The 21,795-nt window shown below is 45.0% G+C and overlaps 2 protein-coding genes across 2 annotated transcripts; both read left to right on the top strand.

The window, feature by feature from the left end:
- Positions 1-569: 569 nt before the first annotated feature.
- On the top strand, positions 570-19,874 carry PASK (PAS domain containing serine/threonine kinase). Its single transcript, XM_063167364.1, has 16 exons — positions 570-732; positions 1,390-1,619; positions 4,011-4,181; positions 5,535-5,675; positions 5,931-6,065; positions 6,722-7,006; positions 7,361-7,457; positions 8,970-9,144; positions 11,699-12,552; positions 13,192-13,373; positions 13,842-14,009; positions 14,762-14,887; positions 15,556-15,690; positions 17,061-17,260; positions 18,513-18,646; positions 19,533-19,874. The coding sequence occupies exons 1-16, from the start codon at positions 570-572 to the stop codon at positions 19,694-19,696; spliced, it is 3,360 nt and encodes a 1,119-aa protein (XP_063023434.1). The 3' UTR covers positions 19,697-19,874.
- Positions 19,875-20,549: 675 nt separating this feature from the next.
- MTERF4 (mitochondrial transcription termination factor 4) lies at positions 20,550-21,757 on the top strand. The gene is made up of 3 exons (XM_063167361.1): positions 20,550-20,901; positions 20,980-21,164; positions 21,242-21,757. The coding sequence occupies exons 1-3, from the start codon at positions 20,550-20,552 to the stop codon at positions 21,605-21,607; spliced, it is 903 nt and encodes a 300-aa protein (XP_063023431.1). The 3' UTR covers positions 21,608-21,757.
- Positions 21,758-21,795: the final 38 nt, after the last annotated feature.

Below are 21,795 nucleotides of genomic sequence, written 5' to 3'. Positions count from 1 at the left end.
TCCTGTCCTGTCCCGTCCTGCCCTCTCCTGTCCTTTCCCGTCCCCTCTCGTCCCGTCCCGGTGGGAGCCGCTGGGCGCGGGGGTCCTGGCGGCTCCCTGTGTGTGAGGGAGGGAGGGAGGCTGCGCTCCACTTGTTGTTTCAAAACTGCAAGTGACTTTCCAAATTACCCAGAAGTTTTGATCTCAAAGCCAGCAGAAAGTGGGGAGGGTGCTGGCGGGGTGCTGAGCAGCTCTGACAGAAAGAAATGCGTTGTTGGTCACACAGGGTTGGAAGGGACCCAGAAGGATCACGGAATGCAACTTTTCAGTAACTTTTCAGTGAGAAGTCTACAGGGGGATGGAACCCTCCACTGGGAAGGATGCCAAGTCAGCAGTCAGCTCTGGAATAACCCCACAGCCATAGCAGGATGCTCAGGAATGAGCGTTCTGCTGTCACCACAGGCTTGTGGCTGGGTCAGAAGGCATCGTGACCTGCCAGCGTCTGTCCCTGCTGCCAGCCTGACTCTGTGCCCTTTGATTCTCTTGCAGATGGTGGCTCCAGAGGCCTGGCTGGCGACCAGAGTGTGACCATGGCTTACAGCCCCTCTGAAGGGGCCCCTGTGTCTCCATCAGCAGGCTTAGTCCTTACTCACCTGAATGACTCTGATACTCTGAGTAGATCCTTCCCCTCGGGCAGCAAAAGCAGGAGAAGTCACCTCTCTGGGCTCTGTCAGCTTGGAGCATCACTGCCTGGTGAGCACTCCTGTGAGACTGAGTTCCCATGGAGCTTTTGGGCACTTTCAGATCTTCCCCTTCCTCAAACCTAGAGATAACAGCAATATGTATCTGCCAGGATGCACTTGTTCAGTGAGCCATGGATTTGCTGCAGGCTGGGAGGGTTTATAGGGAAAACATTACTGGATAGGTGCTCACAGAGCCTTTGAAAATTGTAGTGCAATCGCTTGTAGCCTAAAACATTGGTGTGGACACAGGTATTTCAGTGTCACATGCTGTGAACAGTTAATTAAGTGGCTCCCAACTAATGCAGTTTTTAATAAGGGCTTGAGCACTTATGCAATTATTTAATGACTGTTTCATTGTTAATTAGAGAGATTTCAAAACATTTTAAAAACTGTTAAGTAAAAAATAAAAGTTAGCTAGTCTGGTTAAAACTTATGAAGGTTGGCAAGTTGTATGGACTAAGTTTATATGTTCCAGATTCAAAAAGAGAAATTTATTAGAATACTTTCTGCTTTCTTTAGTATCACTGATTTTAATTTCTTTAAAAATCTAGAAGCCTGTATTTTGGGATTACTTGACAGCTGCTTCAGCTGACAGCTTTTTTATTCTTTAATCCATTCCTCTGATACTCCTGTTACAGCAACACTGCTGACCTTTATGTTTTCACAGGGGAGAAGTGGAGCTCTTACTGTTTGTCCTCTCTGACAGCTCGTAACATTTGTACCAGCAAAACTGGGCACTCATGGGCTCAGTGGGATTCTGCCTCTCTCTCTGCTTCCCCTGGAAGCTCCTGCTCCTTTTGGCACAGCCCAGCTGGGGAGGAATCCAGCCAGCACCTCCCAGCTGCTGCACGCAACCCCAACCAGGCCATCTTCACTGTGGATGCCAGCACCACTGAGGTACCTGCAGCACAACCTGCAGCACTGAGCTGCCCTTAAGTGGCAGAGATTATGTGAAACAAGGCTGGAATGTCTGTTTTTCTCTTGTGTGTCTGCAGGGAATCAGTATCATGAGGGCATTTTGTAGTCTGCTCCAGCTCAGTGGTCTTCTAAAGGCTGATGTGTTTATTTCCATTGCAGATTCTATTTAGCAAAATACACAGAATAATACTGAGTCTTTTCTCAATCAGGCCAGGGAGGTTGTGGTCTCCTCATTCCTGGAAATGTTCTAGGCCAGGTTGGACAAGGCTTGGAGCAAGCTGGGCTGCTGGAAAGTGTCCCTGCCCATGGCAGGGGGGTGGAATAGATGATCTTTGAGGTTTTGTCCTACCCAAACCATTCTGGGATTCAGTGTTTCTATAAGAATGCAGCTGTGAAGTGACAGGAGGGAAGAAAGGAAGAGCAGAATGTGCTTCAAGCCTTCTCTCTGTAATCTGCAGTAATCAGTGTCATGAAGGCAGTTTGTAGCCTGCTCCAGCTCAGTGGTCTTCTAAAGGCTGATGAGTTTATTTCCATTGTAGTTAGCAGAATAAACAGAATAATAGCAGAACACACAGAATAATTGCAGGAGCAAGGATGTGTTGAGTATTTTCTCAATCAGGCCAGGGAGGTTGTGGAATCCCCATTCCTGTAAATGTTCTAGGCCAGGTTGGATAAGGCTTGGAGCAAGCTGGGCTGCTGGAAGGTGTCCCTGCCCATAGCAGGGGGGTGGAATAGATGATCTTTGAGGTCCTGTCCTACTCAAACCACCCTGTGATTAAGTGTTTCTATAAGAATGCAGCTGTGAAGTGACAGGAGGGAAGAAAGGAAGAGCACAATGTGCTTCAAGCCTTCTCTCTGTAATCTGCAGTAATCAGTGTCATGAAGGCAGTTTGTAGTCTGCTCCAGCTCAGTGGTCTTCTAAAGGCTGATGAGTTTATTTCCATTGCAGGTAGCAAAATTATTTCCATTGTAGTTAGCAGAATGCACAGAATAATAGCAGAACACACAGAATAATAGCAAAATACACAGAATATTAGCAGAAGCAAGGATGTCTTGAGTATTTTCTCAAACAGTCCAGGGAGGTTGTGGAATCCCCATTCCTGGAAGTGTTCTAGGCCAGGCTGGATAAGGCTTGGAGCAAGCTGGGCTGCTGGAAGGTGTCCCTGCCCATAGCAGGGAGGTGGAATAGATGATCTTTGAGGTCCTGTCTGGTTCTTTAAGGTCCTGTCCTACCCAAACCACTCTGTGATTAAGTGTTTCTGTAAGAATGCAGCTGTGAAGTGACAGGAGGGAAGAAAGGAAGAGCACAATGTGCTTCAAGCCTTCTCTCTGTAATCTGCAGTAATCAGTGTCATGAAGGCAGTTTGTAGCCTGCTCCAGCTCAGTGGTCTTCTAAAGGCTGATGAGTTTATTTCCATTGCAGGTAGCAAAATTATTTCCATTGTAGTTAGCAGAATAAACAGAATAATAGCAGAACACACAGAATAATAGCAGAAGCAAGGATGTGTTGAGTCTTTTCTCAATCAGACCAGGGAGGTTGTGGAATCCCCATTCCTGGAAATGTTCTAGGCCAGGTTGGACAAGGCTTGGAGCAGCCTGGGCTGGGTGGAAGCTGTCCCTGCCCATAGCAGGGAGGTGGAATAGATGGTCTTTGAGGTCCTGTCCTACCCAAACCACTCTGTGATTCAATGTTTCTATAAGAATGCAGCTATGGAGTGACAGGAGGGAAGAAAGGAGGAGCAGACTGTGCTTCAAGCCTTCTCTCTGTAAAGTATCAACCCTGAAATGTGTTTGTGGTGGCACAAGATTTCTTTATCTGCCTCAGTAAACATTTCATTTGCATTGGGAGGGGAGGAATTTCTCTGTTCCTGTCCTGAGAGGAATCTAAAATGGGGTCCTGATGCCTTTAAAGAGCTGTGCCATGTTTCAGCTTGAACTGGCACTTTGGGTTTGCCCACTTTGGAGACACTGAGTCCCAAATTGCTCCATTGCCCAGCTCCAGGGGCCAGTGACTGCTGTGATCACTGCACACCTCTGAGCTTGGATGCAGTTTTGTGGCTTGCCTGAGGTTTGTTTGCAAATATAACTTTGTAGTTTTGCCTCCATGGATGTCATTGTTTGCAGTTAAAAGGAAGCAGGAAACCTGAAAGGAAAGCAATGTCCCAAAACCTCTTAACCAAAAAGATGTGTGGGCAAGGGATGTCCTAGAAAAAGAATCTATCATGAACTCAGAATTGTAAAGAGTCATTTAATTTCCACCAAGAGAAAGGGATATTATAAGACATTAAAGCAACAACCTGAGGAGATGATGAGCTCTTAAAAAATTTTATTCTTTGTTTAGGTTTGTTTTTTTTTTCTGTTCTTTTCTAGATCCTCGTGGCCAATGACCAAGCTTGCAAGTTGCTTGGGTGCAGCAGTCAGGAACTCATTGGTCAGAAGCTGTCCCACTTGATATCCAAATCTGGCCAGGAGGCATGGGAAGCAGTGGGGGAGGAGTACCTGGAGACCTCTGACTGTTCAACAGTGGTGTCAGGAGCTGTGGTATGTCAAATGTTCAAGGAAATGTTCTCCACCACATAAAGTGGTTTTGTAAGCTTTGGTTTGAGAGTTTTTTTACATTTTCTGTATAATATCCAGGTAAATTTAACTCCTTAGGCATTTGGCAATTGTGTCATTTGCAGGACTGCTTGGTTTAAAAATTTGCAGGTGTGGGAATTCAAAGGGCAAAAGATGATTGAAGGGGACACCCATGAGAATCTTGCAGCTCTCAACACATGGAGTCACTGTGACATGATCAAATCAGAAATTAAAGGACATTATTACATTTTTTAGAAGTTGCTTAACAAGGAAAAGGTCTATTGTGGAAAATTTCCCAATTGACTGGTCCTTAAAAATGTGTTTAAAATTTTTTTTATATTTTATTTTAAAATACATTTTAAATCTCAATTTGGATTGTGCATATTGTAAAGGTTGAAGGCATTGAAATACTGTGAAATGTCTGTGTCAGAACACCATAGTCAGTGCAAAGGAGTGGAATTGATATTTTGCCTAGAATGGGGTTTTTTTATAAGAGAACGGCATGAGAAAATCTCCATATTATTTTCTTTTGCTGCTGTTGTGATTTGCCACTAGAGAGTCCTTGGAAAATGAGCTCATATTCTTTCTGGTGTGTTATTTTTGAACTGAAATTGTTGGTATCTCAGAGCTTTATCTTCCTGAATCCTCAGCTGGATATGGGGTGGGGGCAAAGACCTAAGTTTGATTCAGTGAGAATTAAAATTAAATGTCTCACAGAGGCACTTAATGCAAGCTGTTCCAAATACTTTATAGGAGTCACTGTGTAAATCATAAACCCATTCTGTCAAGATAATATAAAAATCATAAAAGGCTTGGGATGAGCCTTGCAGGCTATAAGAGAAATAAACATTTTCTGATCTGAGAAGAATCTCCTCCCAAAAGAAATTAAAGTGCTGTTTTTGCAGCTGAAAGTAAGGACTGTGTTACTAATGGGGAATGTTCATTAGCACCATGGGACATCCCTTAAATAGGGCATCTCTGAGAGGCACTTCACACTGAGTGCAAGGTGTTAGAGTGGGACATTTATTATTCTGAAGTCTTTATGCCTTTAGACTTCCTGAGGTGAGGAGAGATGACACAAAAGTAACAACATTTTGTGTCTTATTTTCAGATATTTTAATCTCTGTATTAAAACTGTATAAAAATCTCTGTATTAAAACAGTTTGTTCCCATAAAATACTAGTAAATAGTCAAGAAATGGTGTTTTTCTAACAATGATAGGGAGGTATCTTGGCTCAGTATCTTACTCCTGTTTGAAATTTGTTCTAAGTAACCAATCTTAGTAAGTCATTCTCCATTTCTGAATCTGGTGGGCAGGTGGATGTCATTGGCCACCTCAATGAGAAGATCCCTGTCTCAGTGTGGCTGAGACAAATAAGAAGCAAAGACACCCAACGTTGTGTGGTTGTGCTGGAACCAGTGGAGAGACTTTCAGCTTGTGTCTCCTTCACAGCTGAGGTAAGTGTTTTCCTAAAAATCAAACAGGATTGCAATTTGTGAGGGTTTTGTGGGAAGGGAAGGTGTCTGAAAGGCAGGTGTTTGTGAACATGGAGTGTGTCCATGCAGGGACAAAGCAGGGCTGGGCATGCAGGAGCTGTGCTGGATCTCTGCTGAGGCTCTGCTTAGGTAACTGCAGAAGCCATTGTCAAAGCATTGAGTGAACTGTGGCTAAAATGTTAAAATTTTAACAATCCTGTAAATTTTCCTCCCCAGGGAAACATTACATCCTGTGATCTCCTTTATGCTCATCTCCATGGCTACCCAACATTGGAAGCAGTAGTTGGACTCCACATAAAGGACCTGATTCCTTCTGTGCAGATCCCTCCTCTAGGCAAAAAAATCCCAAAGGTACAGTATGAGCACCAACCTCATTCTTCCATAACCTTCCCATTTGGGGTGCAGGCTGCTTTCCCTCCTTACACAACAGAAGAAAGAAGGTTTCCTTTTCAGAGAGAAGCCTGATTCCCCTGAAAAGTGTGGGCTGCTTTTTTGTGGAGCAGCTGTCTGAAGAGTTCCTAACCATGTCCTGACCTCTCACTGGAATCTGTCCTGGTCAAAGACATATTTCTCCAGTCCTAGCTGTAAGACACTGTGCTCTCTCTGTAAGCTTTTTCAGATTCCTTCTAATTCTTTAGCCCATTTCAATCATGTCTCTCTGAGGAGTGAAAGAATAACCAGGTCTTGTAAATGCCATGAAAATGGGCAGATAGGGAGTTGAAGGAGGCTTTCTTGTGAATGCCTAATTTGTTGAAAAGCTGCAGCGTAGACTGGTCTTCATCTTCAGGAGATTTATTTAGTAGTTCAACACTGGATTCCAAATCCTTGAAAAAACAGATGTTGTTAATTTTGATACTCAGAAGATTGCTTCCTTTTCTTTTCCTCCTCCTTTTCCCTGAGAATTCCTATGTCATTTTATATGAACAATGCACTAAACCCCAAACATTTGTTCAGTTAGAGGTTTTATTTGAGTTTTATTTGGTTGGGTTTTTTTTTCTTTGATTCAGAGCCTCAGGATCCAGCGAGCTGCAGGCCAGTGCAGAGAGGGCAGCATGTTTCCTCTCAGTTTAAAGCTGGAAGTCACCCAGCTGGAGGAGCAGCAAGCAGGGCAGAAAGCTGGGATTCCACAGGCAGAAGGATCTCTCCCAGGCTATCAGTACTCTGCTACAGTTGTGGTTTTCTCCACCATCAGTGGCCTGATCACTGTCCAGTCAGATGGGATCATCTGTGGCATCACAGATAGTTTTGCTTTAATGCTCTTTGGCTATGAGAAGAAGGATCTGTTGGGAAAGGTAAGAAAAGTTCATATCCTCCCTGAAGACTGATCCATGTGGCAGCACAGCCACTGGGATTGTGAAGCTGTTTTACACTCCTTGCCATCCCAAAACCCCTGTGTTCCACATGTTTGGTGTGGGATGACACGAGAATTCCCACGCTGGAATTGCTGAGACTTGCAGAGCTGAGGAGCTGCTATGGATTTCAAGTGACCCAAAGCAATCTGCACAGTTCTGTGTTCTCCCCTGGTCCTGTGGATCCCTTTTGCCTGGCTGTCCATGAGAATCAGGCTCCCAGACAGGGACTGTCAGCATTTACCCCCATCCTGTGAGAGTTGCCTTAGCTTTATAAGGTTTCCTTCTTTGTTTTAGAACATTACATTCCTGATCCCTGGTTTCTATAACAACATGGGAAGAAGCAGTGGCTGCTCTTTGCCTTTCCCTCTGGATGATCCCACAGGGACAGAAGGTGAGTGCCTTTTGGAAGGTGTCACTGCCTGCCACAGCTGGCTCTGCCTGCTGTAACCAAGGGGAAAAGAGCAGAGACAAGAGGTTCACCCACAAAAAAAGAGAACATTCTTCACAAAAGCAATGCCCCTCCATGCAGTTTTTAAATCAGGTTTCCACTGTAACCTCAGGTAAAGAGGATTTTTCACCCAAGATTGAGCTTCTTTCTTTGTTGCCAAGAAGATAAAACTGAATATCCAATTTGGGAATCACAGTGAGTATAGAGAACACTTTGTACTTAACAAGCACTTCCCTTCCCTCCCTTTCCTGCTAGGACCCTGTGGTATTTTAAAATGTGTAAAATATAGCTTTTGTGACTGTATTGCAGCAGAGCTGTAGCTACTTGGGATTAATATTTTAAGGGAAAATGGAATATTCTGAGTTGGCTTGTGCTGCTGGCTAATAGTCAATGTTATGGTTGCTGTATTTCAATCAGGGAGGCATCTCTTATTCCCTGATGAAGTTTGCATCAGAATTCACCAAAATTTACCAAAATTTTTACTTCTCTAAACACAGCATGAAAAAACAGAAGCAAAGAAGCTTCATATTTCCTTATCTGTCTTTTCCAGCCAGCTCTGCCCAACACAGAGAACACCAGCAAGTTCATGCTTTCACCCATATCACATTTTAGGCTGGTTTTATCTCCTTTTTTCCCCCTATTTTTTTATCTTTGCTTTGAAATGCAGGTCTGTGCTGAAACCAATGCACCCCACTGGAACAAAGAAGACTTGGTAAACAGTGTATACAATTTCTTAGGTAATTCTTTGATGAAATGATGCCTCTAATCTAGGAGTAGTTCTGTTCTTCAGTGAGGAAGCATTGCTGGCACTCAGCTGTTACTAATTAAAGGATTGTTCTAGATTCAAATCCAGATTTGTTCACTCATTACCTTCTTCTGCAGCAATAATTCTTGGTTTACTTCATCTTCCAAACTCATGTTTTTCCTCTGATCTGCTGTCACTAGGGAAGGAAAGAACTTCATCTCCTCTTCTTTCAAACATGTTTACACTCTTTTTTTATATTGCAGCTTCAGTGAGTTACATAAATCCAGTCCAAAACTTTTCATTATATGGGTTTGAAATGGGCTCTATATATGTGGTTTGAGCTTTTTTTTTTTTAATGCTGCTGCTGTATGATCATTTCAATTTCAGTCTCTTTACATTATTGGCATTTTTTTAGGCCTCTGAACTTCAATTCAAGTAGCTAACATGTGATACCAATATCTGCCCAAGGGCTTTGCTAGCAAAGCAAATTTTGGCAACCCTAAAACATGTAGATTCCTTCATGTGGTGACTTCAAAGTAGAATGGAATGCTTGTATTTTGACTGTTTTGCCTCAATCAAGACTTTTATACTCAATTCCTTAGGAAAAAGACAGACCAAGGCAGTTCCAAGTTTATTTTTAATCCCTGTAGCCTCTGAAGCCTAAATATAAAAGTTTAAATTGGTGTGGTTTTGTTTCCTGTTTGGTACAGGGAGCAGCTTCTTGGCTGCATCTTCAGCACACCTTCTGTCAAGAGATGAAGAGCAGAAATTGGAGCAACAACACAAAGATGACAAATTAATACATGATGAGAATAAACACAGGAATGGGACCAGTTTCTTTTCTCCTCCCTCACCTCCTGAAGCAGCATCCACCCCCAATAACAGGTAGGCATTTCACAGACTGCATATTCACTTGGCAAAATGAAGAGCTGTGGTGGCAATCACCAGCAAAAGCTGTTTTTTTTTCACCTGTTTGATGTCTGTGGGAAGGTGTAGCAAGAGCCTTGCATGCTTTGCTGTCTTTAGAATCTGAGTGCTGTTTGCAAGACAGGCTTGCCTTAGATTTTTAATTTTATCTGCACAAGCTACCATTGTAAAGGTGCAGAAATTCCAGCTCTAAAGTGGACAAAATGTTTCATCCAGACTAAGGGAATTAGGCTCACCAATCATGAATAGTGGATGTTTATCTGCCTCCAGCTGGTGTGGCACTGAAATCAGGTTACCTGGAGGGAATTCTAAGTGTTATTCCTTCTGGTGCTTGGCATGACTGTCAGGTCATCCATTAAACAGGCTACTGTGTTCCTGAAGTCCAGCCATTTTTTCTTATACATTTCCAGATCTTTTTTCCTGTTACAAGGTTATAAATTCTGCAGAAGTACATATCTGATGCTCATGGCCTACTTTAAGTCAAATTTTAAGCCTTCCACATTAACAATTCTGCTACAGTTGTGGTTTTCTCCACCACAGTAAATATTTACTATCCATTTTAAGGTATAGACTATTACAGCACAGCTCTTGCTGCTTTTTAAAGTGGCTGAGAGTGTTATTTTTGTGCTCTCCTGGTTTACATCTCTCATATCATACTTGTAAGTAAGGACTGTGCTCTGCTTCATTGTTTTTCTATGCTGCATTTTTACTGATGGAAATGTTTGCAAAACACCTTGGGCCATGGATGGATTATTAAAGGTACAGTTTCTGCATTTATTTATTTCTAAAAGACACTGTAAAATTTACAGTTTACATCCTTGTGCCATGGATGAATTATTAAAGGTACAGTTCTGCATTTATTTATTTGTTATATATTTATATGAACTCTATAAAGCTGTATTAAGCTTTTGTATTTTCCCTGTTAGAGATTTTTGAACATGGCATAATTCTGGAAATCAATGAATATTTTAAGCAAACATTTAGGTGGATAAAAAGGTTTGAAATGGGATCATTTTAAAAATCATCACACAAGTGACCCAATGCAGATATTCTGCATACTTCCTAAACAGTTATTATTAATGTTTAATAATATTAATTATTAATGTCCTAACATAAAGCTAATTGATTTAGTCTAAAATTTTACAGGTAAAACTGTTTTTTGAGGGCTTGGATTTCTGTCAAAGCATATCTCCAAACCCTGGTGGATGGAGATATCCCTCTCCTGTTGGACAGACAAGGAAACTTCTGTTTTCAGGACTGGAAGCATCCTGCTGAGATCTGAACAGCCTAAGCAGCAAATTGACTTAAAAGATGAATCTTGAGCATGATGCTATTATTACCATCAAGGTTTTTTAGTTAAAAATAGATGATAAGCATCTATATTAATTGTTCTTAATGCTGTTGTAGAGACATTTGTATAACCTTGTGTAAGTGTCCCAACAGATATCCCTGGAGGTTTGTTAGCAGAATATTTTAGGCAAAACCCTCTCAGCCCTGGCTGTGGCTGGTTGGGAAGTGGGCCTTCAGAAGCAGATGTTTTCTGCACAAAAACTCATTTGGACTGTTTGATTTGGGCCTATAAAGCTGGACCCATTTTTGGGCAAACTTGGTGACCTCACCTGCAAGTGGATGCACTGCAAGGGATTTTCCCAATTTCTGGGAAGAATTCTCCAGCTCTTCACTGAAAAAAAGGTGCTGCCCAGCAATTGCAGGCTCTGGATGATGGTAAATTATTTAGGCAATTGCTGATGGATCCTTCTCAATCACTTTTCTTTCTCCTATAACAATGATTAGATGCATCACCTTGCTTAGTTTTGCTTGTTGCTAAAGCTGAGTGGGTAATAACCTTATTGTTTTATCAAATGTATCTTTTTTCTTCTGTGTTGCCTCCATATTTATAGTAAAATAAGATCATTCCTCCAATGGTGTCTGTGCCCATTCCATCACCCCCATCAATGCGGCAAAACACCTCCCATGTGTATTATGGGGTTTTTTTGTAGTGGTAAATGGTTTGTGATTTACATTTAGAAATTAAGCTAGAGAAGGGAATTGTCCATAGGGAAAGAATGTCATTTGAGTGTACCTGCTCTTCTTTGGTAAATTTGTCAGGATTTTGGATGCCTTTTGCTGCCTTTTGCTTTTAAACTTGAAATAAATCTATTGGTCCAGGTTTTAAATAGTGACCACATTTCAATGGGTATTATACAGTAGGACAGTTTTCTTATTTTGTAATCATGATGTTGCTGATAACTTGGAGTCTTTGCACTGAGGGCAGCCTTGTTTCAGATGGGCTCTCAGCCCACCAGAGCCTTATCCCAAAAGCTGGCTTGGCACAATCAGAGCAGTGGCACAGGGTAGAACAGTGGAAACTTCAGGATCAAAAGATGCTCAAAAGATGCTCTCTGCAAGGCTCTGACTCACAACAGTGGGATTTAGGTCAGAACTTGGAGGCTGCAGAGAGAGCAGTCACAGTGCAGGATCTCCTGCAGTAACTGTTGCCTGTTTGTTCCAGACCAGAAGAAATTCTAAACGCCCCAGGCTGTGAGCCAGAGCAGCTGCCTTCTGCAGCCACCTGGAACTCACCTGGAACACCAACACTGGATGAGCCATGGCCTGGGACAGCTCTGACCTGCAGACAAGGCTTGAAAAGCCACACGGTTCCAAGGCAGGTGTCAAAAACAAACTCGATGTGTGATGCAAAACATTCCAGCCTGGAGCATGTTGCTGGTGACAACTGCCTGCTAAATGATCCTTCCACCTTCTTTGCATGTGAAAGAAAATCTGGCTGCGATGTTTGCTCAGGAGATAAACCAGGCTGCAGTGCTTGTGCACCAGGAGCTGCCACAGCCGCTGAAGATGTGGAAGAATCTGAACTGAACTGTATTTGCTCTGGCCTGGAGGTACTGGGGCTGGATGCTGGTGCCAAGGGGAGCTCAGGCAGTTCTGTGGGTGTTACTGCAGCTGTTGCAGGAGGACGCTGCTCTGATGTGATAATTGACACCAATGGTGCCTTTTCCACTCACCAGGGAAAGCAGCTGCTGGGTGCTGCTGCCACAGGAGCTGGTTCTGCATGGCTGGCCTCCAGAAGGCATTTACAAAACTCTGAGGAATCCTCCAAAGCATTTCCTGAGCAACCTGAAAGCCTTGCAGAACCTGTGGGGGACAGCCCCAACAGAAATCCCCTGAAAAGCAAAGGCAGGCCTGAAGAGCACTGTCAGTTCCTCAGGCAGCAAAATATGGAGATCAAAGTAACATCCACCCCAGTGAGAGAAGAAAGCAGGCTAAATCCAGCAGCTCCTTTGGCCTGGGAGATCCTGGAAGGCAGCTACACTGGGAATTGCTGTCACAGAGATGGTTCACAGTTCAGTAAGTGAAACCTTGTCCCCTTCCCAAACTCTTATTGGGGTGCTCCTTTTCACCCACAGTTTTGCAGAATGCACACAGTTCTGGTTAGAAGCTCACAGTGGAGAGGAAGGAAGAAGCATCTAGAAGAAAAAAAATGGTATTTAAGTGTACCCAGAGGGTATCAGAAAAGGAGGTGGTATAAAATACAAAGTTGGTAAGAAATTAATCCTTACTGAAAAGTCAGAAATACTCTCAAAACACAATTTAAAAGTCTGAACCTGATAAGTTTTTCTGAATAGAAAATACAAGCTCCACTGTAAAACTGTAAATTAAAATTATATAATGGAATTTGCTTCATTCACTGCTGCAGCTGCATTCAGTGGCTTGTTGAATAAAATCCCTGTTTTTATGTAATCTAGAATAACTGTGAAATGAATAATCACAATTGGACACTGACAAGTCACTGCTGGAGGAAGCTGATGGGTACCTCTAGAAGAGCTGTGCTGGTGTCAGCCCCTCTGATGATTCTTTACTGAGCAGCTGTTCCCCAAATTCTGAACTTTTTGTCAAGAGCTCTGAATTTTGTCCTAAAACATCTGTGGTCTTGTTCAACACCAAAGTTACATTCTACCATTTCCATTTCCTCACCTGTTTCTGCAGGCATACACTTTGAGGTGAAATGTGCAGAGCTGCAGGATCCCACTGTGCTTTTCTGTGTCTGGGTGGTGAAAGACATTTCACAGAGCCAAAAAGAAGCTCTAGCAAAGACTCAGCATCTCCTTGCCAGCCTGGCCAACTCTTCCCAGTCTGTTGCTGATCTTTCTACTAAAATTCTTGGAGAAGTAAGGAATCCTACCTTTGAATATTGAGCATTTCTCTCCTTGTTTGACTGCTAAGCTGCAGCTAAAGTCAAGAAGATTTTCATATTAATGACATGAGTTGGTGGGGTGGATGTTGCTGTTTCTTTTTTTTTCCTACTTTTTTAAAATATACTAAAACAAAATCTCAGTTGCTATTTTGTAACACTTCTGGTGTTGCCTTTCCAGCCTGAACAGTGCAGTTCCAAACTGCAGGATACTCACTATCATTTTTTAATATATATATTTATATCTATATCCAAATATATATTTATACACATACATATATAACATACATATATATATATATATATAGTGCAGTTCTACCAAATATTCCTCATTTTTCTGTCCTTGCAGATGTGTATGTTCTTTTCAGTGTTTATTAATTTTATAAATGTGATTCTGTGCCTGTTCATTTTTTGCTGTTATTGTAACCCATATATGTGTACTTAGGCCATCAGACCATCTTCACTTTTCAACAATTCCCAAAGAGCTGAAGATCTTGAAGGATTAGGAGCATGTGAGGGAGAATATGCAAAACATTACAGCACTCTCAATCTTATTGGCAAAGGTGCTTTTGGCTTTGTCTGGAGTGCCAGGAGCAAGAAAGATCAGCAGGAGGTGAAGTATTTCTTGTTGCTCTATTGCAATAATAATTTAGGAGGAAAACTGAAAGGTTGGAGCATTCATTTTCTGTTAACATTATACTGTCAAAAGCTTCTCTTTGGTAGTTTGGGGTTTTGTTTGGTTTAAACAGAAATCTGCAATGGAAACAGGACAGCAAAACATTTGCATTGATGTTGTGTATAAATGTTACCTGAGACAACAGGTGCAGAATGAGTTAATGAACTAATTAATGCAGCTAATTGAACCTACTGAAAGAAGTAGGCATTAATCTTAACAGAATTACAGGTTTTAGTCTTCTGTTCCTAAAGAGAATGGCAAACCTCAAAATGTTTATTGTGCCATGACTCAAGAAAGGGAAGTAGATGTGTTGGGATGATGGCATCTCCTCTTTTCCAGGAGAAGCATTTTGGGTGTTCAGAGGGCAGGTTCTGGTGTTTCTCCTGCATGGATGTTCAGTGTTCATTTCCCTCCACTGCACCCATGTGCTGCAACTGCTTGATAAGAGAGCTGGCTTGCCAAAGCCTTTGGAATTCAGAGCAGCAATAAATAGATTCCATTTATGTGCATCATTTAGCTTCCAGGACTAAATTAATTTAAACACATTCAAATATACTCTGAGCTATTCACATGGGGTTACTGCCATGCCTCTGGTAATATGAGGCACTAACAGATTTCCTGCAAATTAATTTACCTGACACTCCAAGGCATGCTTTGGCAGATGATGCTGACTGCTGTTGTCTGTGTAGGTTATTGTAAAGTTCATCTGGAAGGAGAGGGTGCTGGAGGACTGCTGGGTGGATGATCCTGACCTGGGGAGGGTCACTCAAGAAATTGCAATCCTGCAGAAGCTGCAGCACCCCAATATCATTAAGGTACAGTGGCTGGGAATTGATGCAGTTTGCACTGCACCAGGTGGTTTGTTTGCATGCTGGGTGCCTGGTGTTCCTCTTCAGGAGTGAAGTGTCCTCTGCTGAATCTGCCTTTTCAGGAGAGAAAGGAACCTGTTTATTCTGCTTTGTTTTGGAGGGTGGGTCACAGCAGATTTTCCACATTTTTACCCCAAACTGATCTGAAGATGTGATTCTTAACAAAAAAAAAAAAAAAAAAAAAAAAGCTATTTCAAGATAAGATGCATATCTTGGAAGTGTGATGTCACATCTGAACATGTACCAACCAGTTCAGTAAATAACCTGGACACATCTTGTTTCATACTCTTTGTTTTGAGGTTGCTTGTTTTGGTTTTGGAGTTATTGGGGGGTTTTTGTTGGGGTTTGTTTTGTTTGGCTGTTTTTGGGGTTTATTTTGGTTTTTTTTTTGGTTGGTTGGTTTTTTGCTTCAGAAAGAGAATTCCCCTCAGATTTAATTCTCCTCCCAGTTTTAATTCTGTACTCTTTTCTAGAAACATTTGTGCTCAGTGAAACGAGACTTTAAAGATTATAATATATAATTAAATCTCCAAGAGGAGAACAGTGGTTTTTTAAAAAAAAAAAGGCAATTTTTGAGGATGAAGCACATGATTAAACAGGTCTTTTATTTATAGGTGCTGGATGTGTTTGAAAATGAATGCTTCTTCCAGCTGGTGATGGAGAAGCATGGATCTGGTCTGGACCTCTTTACATTTATTGATAATCAGCCCAACTTGGATGAGCCATTAGCAAGTTACATATTCAGACAGGTGAGAGCAGAACTGCTGCATGCAGGTGAGAATTGGTTAATGTAAGAACCAGGACTCTGTGCTGGTTAACACTGGCTGACAACTGGCACTGGAGTTGTCTCAATACCTGCAGAACCTTTCCTCACCATTCTGTAGGGCTGATTGAAATGCTGCCTGTAGAAACCTTGATAAGGTTTACTTAGAAACAACAAAAAACCCTTTCCAGGACCTTCCTGCCTGTGAGGTTTCCTGGGGAGCCATGGCCCCTCAGCTCACAGCCCCTGTCACCCAGACACCTCATGTAGCACTCACATTTCCTCTGAGGGAGGAGGAAAACTCACAGAAGCTGCCCCAAGCCTGCAAAAAGCCACATTTTCACTTACTTCAGGCCTCAGTTTAGATTGGTTACAGGGGCAAAGGGCTCTGCTCTTTAAATCAAGAAATTATATTGGATTTTAAGGTGGCATAATGCAAAGCAACACAGAGCAGTTTCCCATGAGCCAGGAGCTGGCCTGAGGGCTGAACTGTCCTTTGTTTAGTGAGTTAACCACAGCAGCAGTCCCCAGGTAATTTCCCCTCAGAGTTTTGGAATAAATTCTTGCTTTAAGGTATGCAAGAATTGCTGTGCATGTGGTAACCCCCCCCACACCCTTGCTGTGCCCACCCTGCCCTCACCTGGGGTGCTGATGGAAGCCAAAAGTGTCCCTTTAGCCTTGTGATGGATCAGCCCTTTCCCTAACCCAGCCTGGGGTTTGCAAGGCTGAATTATCCCCTCAGATCTGCACTGCATTTCTCTGCAGAGGCAGATTTGTATTATAAATAGAAACTTTGCTCCCTCAGCCATCTGCTTTTCTTGTTAAAAACATTGTAGGAGTCAGGATCATCTCCAAGGTGATATCATTCTCATATTATCCTTAATTATGGCATTAAAGCATGAATCGTGCAGGAAAAAGAATGGGGTTTAGGAGTGACTGTGTTATTTATACCACACTTGGCTCTCAAATGCTTTGTCATCCTGCAGCATGGAAGGCACACAGTAAAATATCCTTCTGGAGAAACCAAAGGACCCTCCAAATGAACTGGGATAAAAATAGAGCAACTTGCAGGATTGTAGCTGTAATGCTCTCAGTCACATCCTGACTGCAGCATCCCCTGCTCCTGCACATCTGTGAGATGAAAGCACCAAAATCCCTTTAAAGTGTCTCTTCCAAGAGCACTGCAGCAGTGATGACAGGCAGGCCTGAGGCCATTTCAGTTTCCATAATTAGGATGTAAATCTTGTTTAGGCAGTGTCAAAACAAGCCAAAATGTGGCTCTGGGAAAGCTGTGATGCTGCATCAATAATTCAGGGACTCTGTGTAGTAACACCCAGTTCCTTCTGTCTTTTCCAGCTTGTATCAGCTGTTGGGTATCTCCACTGCAGGAACATCCTTCACAGAGATATCAAGGATGAAAACATTGTCATTGCTGAAGATTTCACAATTAAATTAGTAGATTTTGGTTCAGCTGCCTACCTGGAACCTGGGAAATTATTTTATACCTTCTGTGGGACAATTGAATACTGCTCACCAGAAGTGCTGTCTGGCAAACCGTATGTCACCCTCTGAAAAGTCATTTTTGTGCCATCACACCAAAGATTACCCATGTGGGCAGGGCTGGAACAGAGAAGCCAAGCTGCTGTGCCATTGGAATGCTGCTAGAGCATCCCACCACAGGAAATGCAGCGAGATTGAAGGCACTGCAGTGGCAGAAATCACTGTGAAGGTCTGAGTGCACACAAAATATGGCACTCTAGTGACAGAAATCAAGTTGTAAAAGCTTGAATTTGTACAAAGTAATTTCTAAATCTGTTGTCAGGCTTTCTCTAGCAAAAGCTGCTCTTTCAGAGAGGTGGAGCAAGCAAGCAGGTATTGCTGTTGATTGCACCTTCTTGCTTTGTATCCTCCCACTCTCATCCTCTCTGTTCTCTTTTCTACGTGCTTCCCTCTGTTTGAATTCTTGCAGTTTGATCCTTGTTCACTCCCCACAGATTTTTGTACTCCTTGGGACTCAAGGATTCTTCCCTTGCAACTTCTTTTGCTGCTGTTTTGGATGTGCTGCCTAAATCTTGGCTCTCTTCCCTCTTGTGTCCCTCTCCAAGTGCTCTGTACCTGGCAGCTGGTGCTCTTGTGGCTGCTCCACGAGGAAGCCTCCCCATCAGAGGGGATTTAACAATTTCACAGTAATTTTTTACAATTACTGCTGTAATTGTACATGCCTGGATGGATCTTGCTCCCCCTTCACAGCTGTTTCCATGGGTCCTCCTCCTAAAGCAGTGAGGGGAGAAGCAATGCAAGGAAGGGAGGAAATTCCTGCTGGGAATGAGATGAAAGGTGCAGCAAGCAGCTCTGCCCTGGGAGTTCCACCTCTTACTGTGTGAAGGAACTGGCTGTTTTCTCAGATGGAATTGAGATAGTTAAGAGTTTTTTCCAAGTAACTTTTGTTTTGAAAGGGCTGGGAGGATGTGTTTGCTCTTTCAGTTAAATATTTACTTGACAGCTTTGGCTGATGATGAAGAAGGTGCAGGGGTAAGTTCTTGTCAGCAGCTTACGTATGTGGAAGTCTTACACCTCATACTCATCAACAGAAACTGGCTGGCTGTTCTGTGGCTGGTTTTATTTCCTGCAGAAGGACAGTGCAGACTCCTCAAACACATGAGAACCTTCTTAGAATTCCCACAAACTTCCTATGTTAAAATATAAATTGGAAGCAAAGACTTTCAAGGCCCATTTTTTCTCTTCACTTTCTTTAGCTTACAGCTCTGTAGTTGCAATCTGAGTTGAAGCAAGCTTATCTCTGCACAGGTACCATGGCCCTGAGCTGGAGATGTGGTCACTTGGCATCACCCTTTACACCCTGGTGCTTGGGGAGAATCCCTTCTGTGAGCTGGAGGAGGCCTTGGCAGCTGTCCTGAGTCCTCCTCGCCCCGTGTCTGAAGGTGAGCTTGGCTTGGTTTGGACAGACAGGAGTCTGCTAAGGAAGGCAGGGGCCTCCCCTGAAATGGAGAATGTGAACCCTCTCCCTCTGAATTGTTATAGATTTGAAACTAAGGGGAGCTTTTAGGCAAAATATGGGAGCAGGAATAACAGTTCTTTACTGGGGAAGAAAATAAAAAGATAGAATAAACAATGCAGTACACTAGAGCAACACTGCCAGAGTCAGAACCCAACCTGACACCCTGTGGGTCAGGGTGTTGGTGGCAGTCCCATTGGAATTGTGGCTCAGCCCTCCTGCAGTGTCAGGGCTGGTTCTGTTGGAGCAGGGATCCTGTAGAGAAGGATGGATTCTTCCTCTGAAGATCCCATGGAAGGAGAGGCAGCTGCTGTTCCTCTGGGGAATCCAGTGGAGAAGCCGTGCTGGTGTCTCAAAACCTCTGGATTATATCTGGGTAGCAATGCTTGGCTCCTCCCTCTGGGCTCACATCTCCCAATGGGATGCTGTAGCTCTTATCAGCCATGCAGTGACATTCAATAGCTGTTATCAGCAATGTCCCCCTGAGATAGGATTGGGTGTGGAAGAGATAAGGAAACTGCCCACTGAACAGAAGACAACTGCCATACAGATGGCAAATAGAATACAATCTGCTTGGCAATCCAGGACAGAGCTCTTGCCATTTGCTTGCCAAAGGGAGCAGATCTCCTGGGAAAGTATGAGCAGTGTTTTTCACCCAAAATAAAGGGAAAGACTGAAAAAATGCTCCCTAATGTGTTCTGTGACGATCTGCAGAGTTCAGGAGATTTGTCATTCTTTGAACACAGAGTGTATCTCTCATTCCCAACCTGCCTAAACTCCAGTCTGAGCCACCCTCTGCTGTCTCTGCCCAGGGCTCATGGATGTGCTGGCCGGGCTCCTGCACCCCGACCCGGAGCAGCGCATGACCCTGGCCAGGCTGGCAGGGGCTCCGTGGCTGCGCCAGCCTGTGAACCTGGCACATTACACCTGGCAGGAGCTGTTTGCCTCTGCTGCACCAGCTGGCACCTCAGGCTAAAGGCTTCTTCAGCCAGGAACGACTTGGAAAAGTCTGAGCTCTGTTAGCAGGATGGGTCCCACCTGCTGATACCCACATATACTCAGTTTATTGCTGTTCTTACCCAGGACATGTTTCAAAAATGTGAGGTAAAGATGTAATGTTGTTTAAATTGTTCATAAATATTTTTATTGCCTGGTTTTGCTTTTTATATGTAGTTTATATATTTTTCTGAAAAGTGAATGAATAAATGAATGGTAACATGTCTGTTTGGTTTCTGGAGTATGTGTGCACAAAGGAGACTAAAACCAGACATGTAATTGCATGATTTGGGTGGGAGGGATGGGTTGGTAGTGTCCTTTTTTATAATATCAATGTCCTGTGTATATTCAGGAAAACAGTCCTCCATTTTGATGAGGCAGAGATATTGGGAAGAAAGAAATAGATGCAATAAAGAGAACTTGGTCGAGAGATGGGTAATAGGTCAGGCGGGGACAGGCTGCTTGGGAGGAAGGCAGCAGTTTGGCCGGCTGCTGCAGCACTGCAGAGAAGCAACAGGACTCGTCTTAATTACTAATTAGCTTTGAATCCAGCTGTGCACTCCGCTATCTCCCACAACCTGCCCTCACCTGCGTTCTGTGGCACCGCGCCCCGGCGAGGATCGGCTCTGAGGGGATCGGAGCAGGCGAGGCGCTCTGCCCAGGGCACCGGGCTGTTCCCGCCCCGGCTGCTCCTGCCCGGCCCGCAGGGGCCGCGCCGGGCCCGGCTCCCACCCCGCCCCTCTCCCGCTCCCCGGCGCTGCCCGGGGCGGGATCGCGGCCGTTCCGGGCCGGGGCGGAGCAGGGCAGGCCCGGCCCCTCCCGCAGCCGCGGCCATGGCGGGGCGGCTGCCGCTGCCGCTGCTGCTGCTGCGCGGCCCAGGGCGGGCTCTGGGGCCGGGCCGGGCGCTCCCCGCCGCCCCCGGGCCGGGCTCTCGGCGCGGCTGCGGGGAGCTGGCGGCGCTGCGGGCCATGGGCTTCAACCAGGAGCAGGCCCGGCGGCTCCAGGCGCTGCAGCCCCGGCTCGGCCCCGAGCGCCGGGAGGCGGCGGCGGCGCAGCTGCTGCTGCTCGGGCTGAGCGCCGAGGCCGCCCTGGCGCTGCTGGAGCGGAGCCCGGCGCTGCTGCGGCTGCCCACGGAGCGGCTCCGGGAGCGCGCCGAGGAGCTGGGGCGCCTGGGGCTGGACGGAGGTAGGGCGGGGAGCGGGGCTGGGGGGACGGCGGGGCTGTGCCGCTGAGCCGTGCCCGCTGAGCCGGTGCTGCCCGCAGGCCGGCTGCAGCGCGCCCTGAGCCGCTGCCCGCAGCTGTTCCACGTGCCCCGGAGGAGGCTGGAGGCGGCCGTGCGGCTGCTGCGGGAGCGGTGCCTTTTCACGGCCGAGCAGCTGCGGGAGGTGCTGGGGACCTGCCCCGCCGCCCTGCTGGAGGAGCCGAGCACCCTCCATCACCAGTTCCAGGTGAGAACCGGGAGCCGCGTTCCTGCGGAGCCGCTGCGGGAATGGGGCTGTGCCTGACACCCCCGTTCCGCCCGCAGTACGCCTACTTCAGAATGGGGGTCCAGCAGAAGGACATGGTGAAGGCTCGGCTCTTCCAAATGCCCTTTGCTGAGCTCCGGAATCGCCACATCTTCCTGGAGCGCCGGGGGCTCTACGAGACCCCACACAAAGGACAGACCCAAATTAGTAACCCAAAACTGAAGGACATCCTGCAGCTCTCGGAGAAAGACTTCCTGGCCAGCCTGGCCTACTCTACCCCAGAGGAGTTTGAGGTCTTCAAGAAGCTGCTGGCTCGAGAGGAGGAGGAGAAGGAGGAAGAGGAGGATGAGGATGCACTGTACACAGAGGATGATGATGATGATAATGATTTGGACAGTGATGAAAGTAAAACAGCCCGGGAGTGAGTGGGTGAGGCTGTGAGGTGCCAGCCCTGCCCTGCTGCTGCACTCACACTGGGGGCTTTGGGCTCACACCCCACCCCACACCAGCACAAGCTGGGATGGGTGCAGGGCTCCATGGGTGGGGTTCCAATAAATCCCATCTGTCAAATACAACAGCACTCATTCCTTGACCAATTACTTAAAAAAACCCA

This window comes from Melospiza melodia, chromosome 12 (genome assembly GCF_035770615.1).
Source record: "Melospiza melodia melodia isolate bMelMel2 chromosome 12, bMelMel2.pri, whole genome shotgun sequence".
Classification (NCBI taxonomy): domain Eukaryota; kingdom Metazoa; phylum Chordata; class Aves; order Passeriformes; family Passerellidae; genus Melospiza; species Melospiza melodia.
The sequence above is the reverse complement of the archived record's forward strand: the minus strand, read 5'-3'. Positions and strand labels throughout refer to the sequence as shown.

Bases quoted from the DNA above. Each gene is read 5' to 3' on its own strand.
- PASK (XM_063167364.1), top strand. From the start codon at position 570: ATGGCTTACAGCCCCTCTGAAGGGGCCCCTGTGTCTCCATCAGCAGGC. The intron at 733-1,389 runs GTGAGCACTCCT...ATGTTTTCACAG, and splicing joins GCTTGGAGCATCACTGCCTG to GGGAGAAGTGGAGCTCTTAC. The intron at 18,647-19,532 runs GTGAGCTTGGCT...GTCTCTGCCCAG, and splicing joins TCCTCGCCCCGTGTCTGAAG to GGCTCATGGATGTGCTGGCC.
- MTERF4 (XM_063167361.1), top strand. From the start codon at position 20,550: ATGGCGGGGCGGCTGCCGCTGCCGCTGCTGCTGCTGCGCGGCCCAGGG. The intron at 20,902-20,979 runs GTAGGGCGGGGA...TGCTGCCCGCAG, and splicing joins GCGCCTGGGGCTGGACGGAG to GCCGGCTGCAGCGCGCCCTG. The intron at 21,165-21,241 runs GTGAGAACCGGG...TTCCGCCCGCAG, and splicing joins CCCTCCATCACCAGTTCCAG to TACGCCTACTTCAGAATGGG.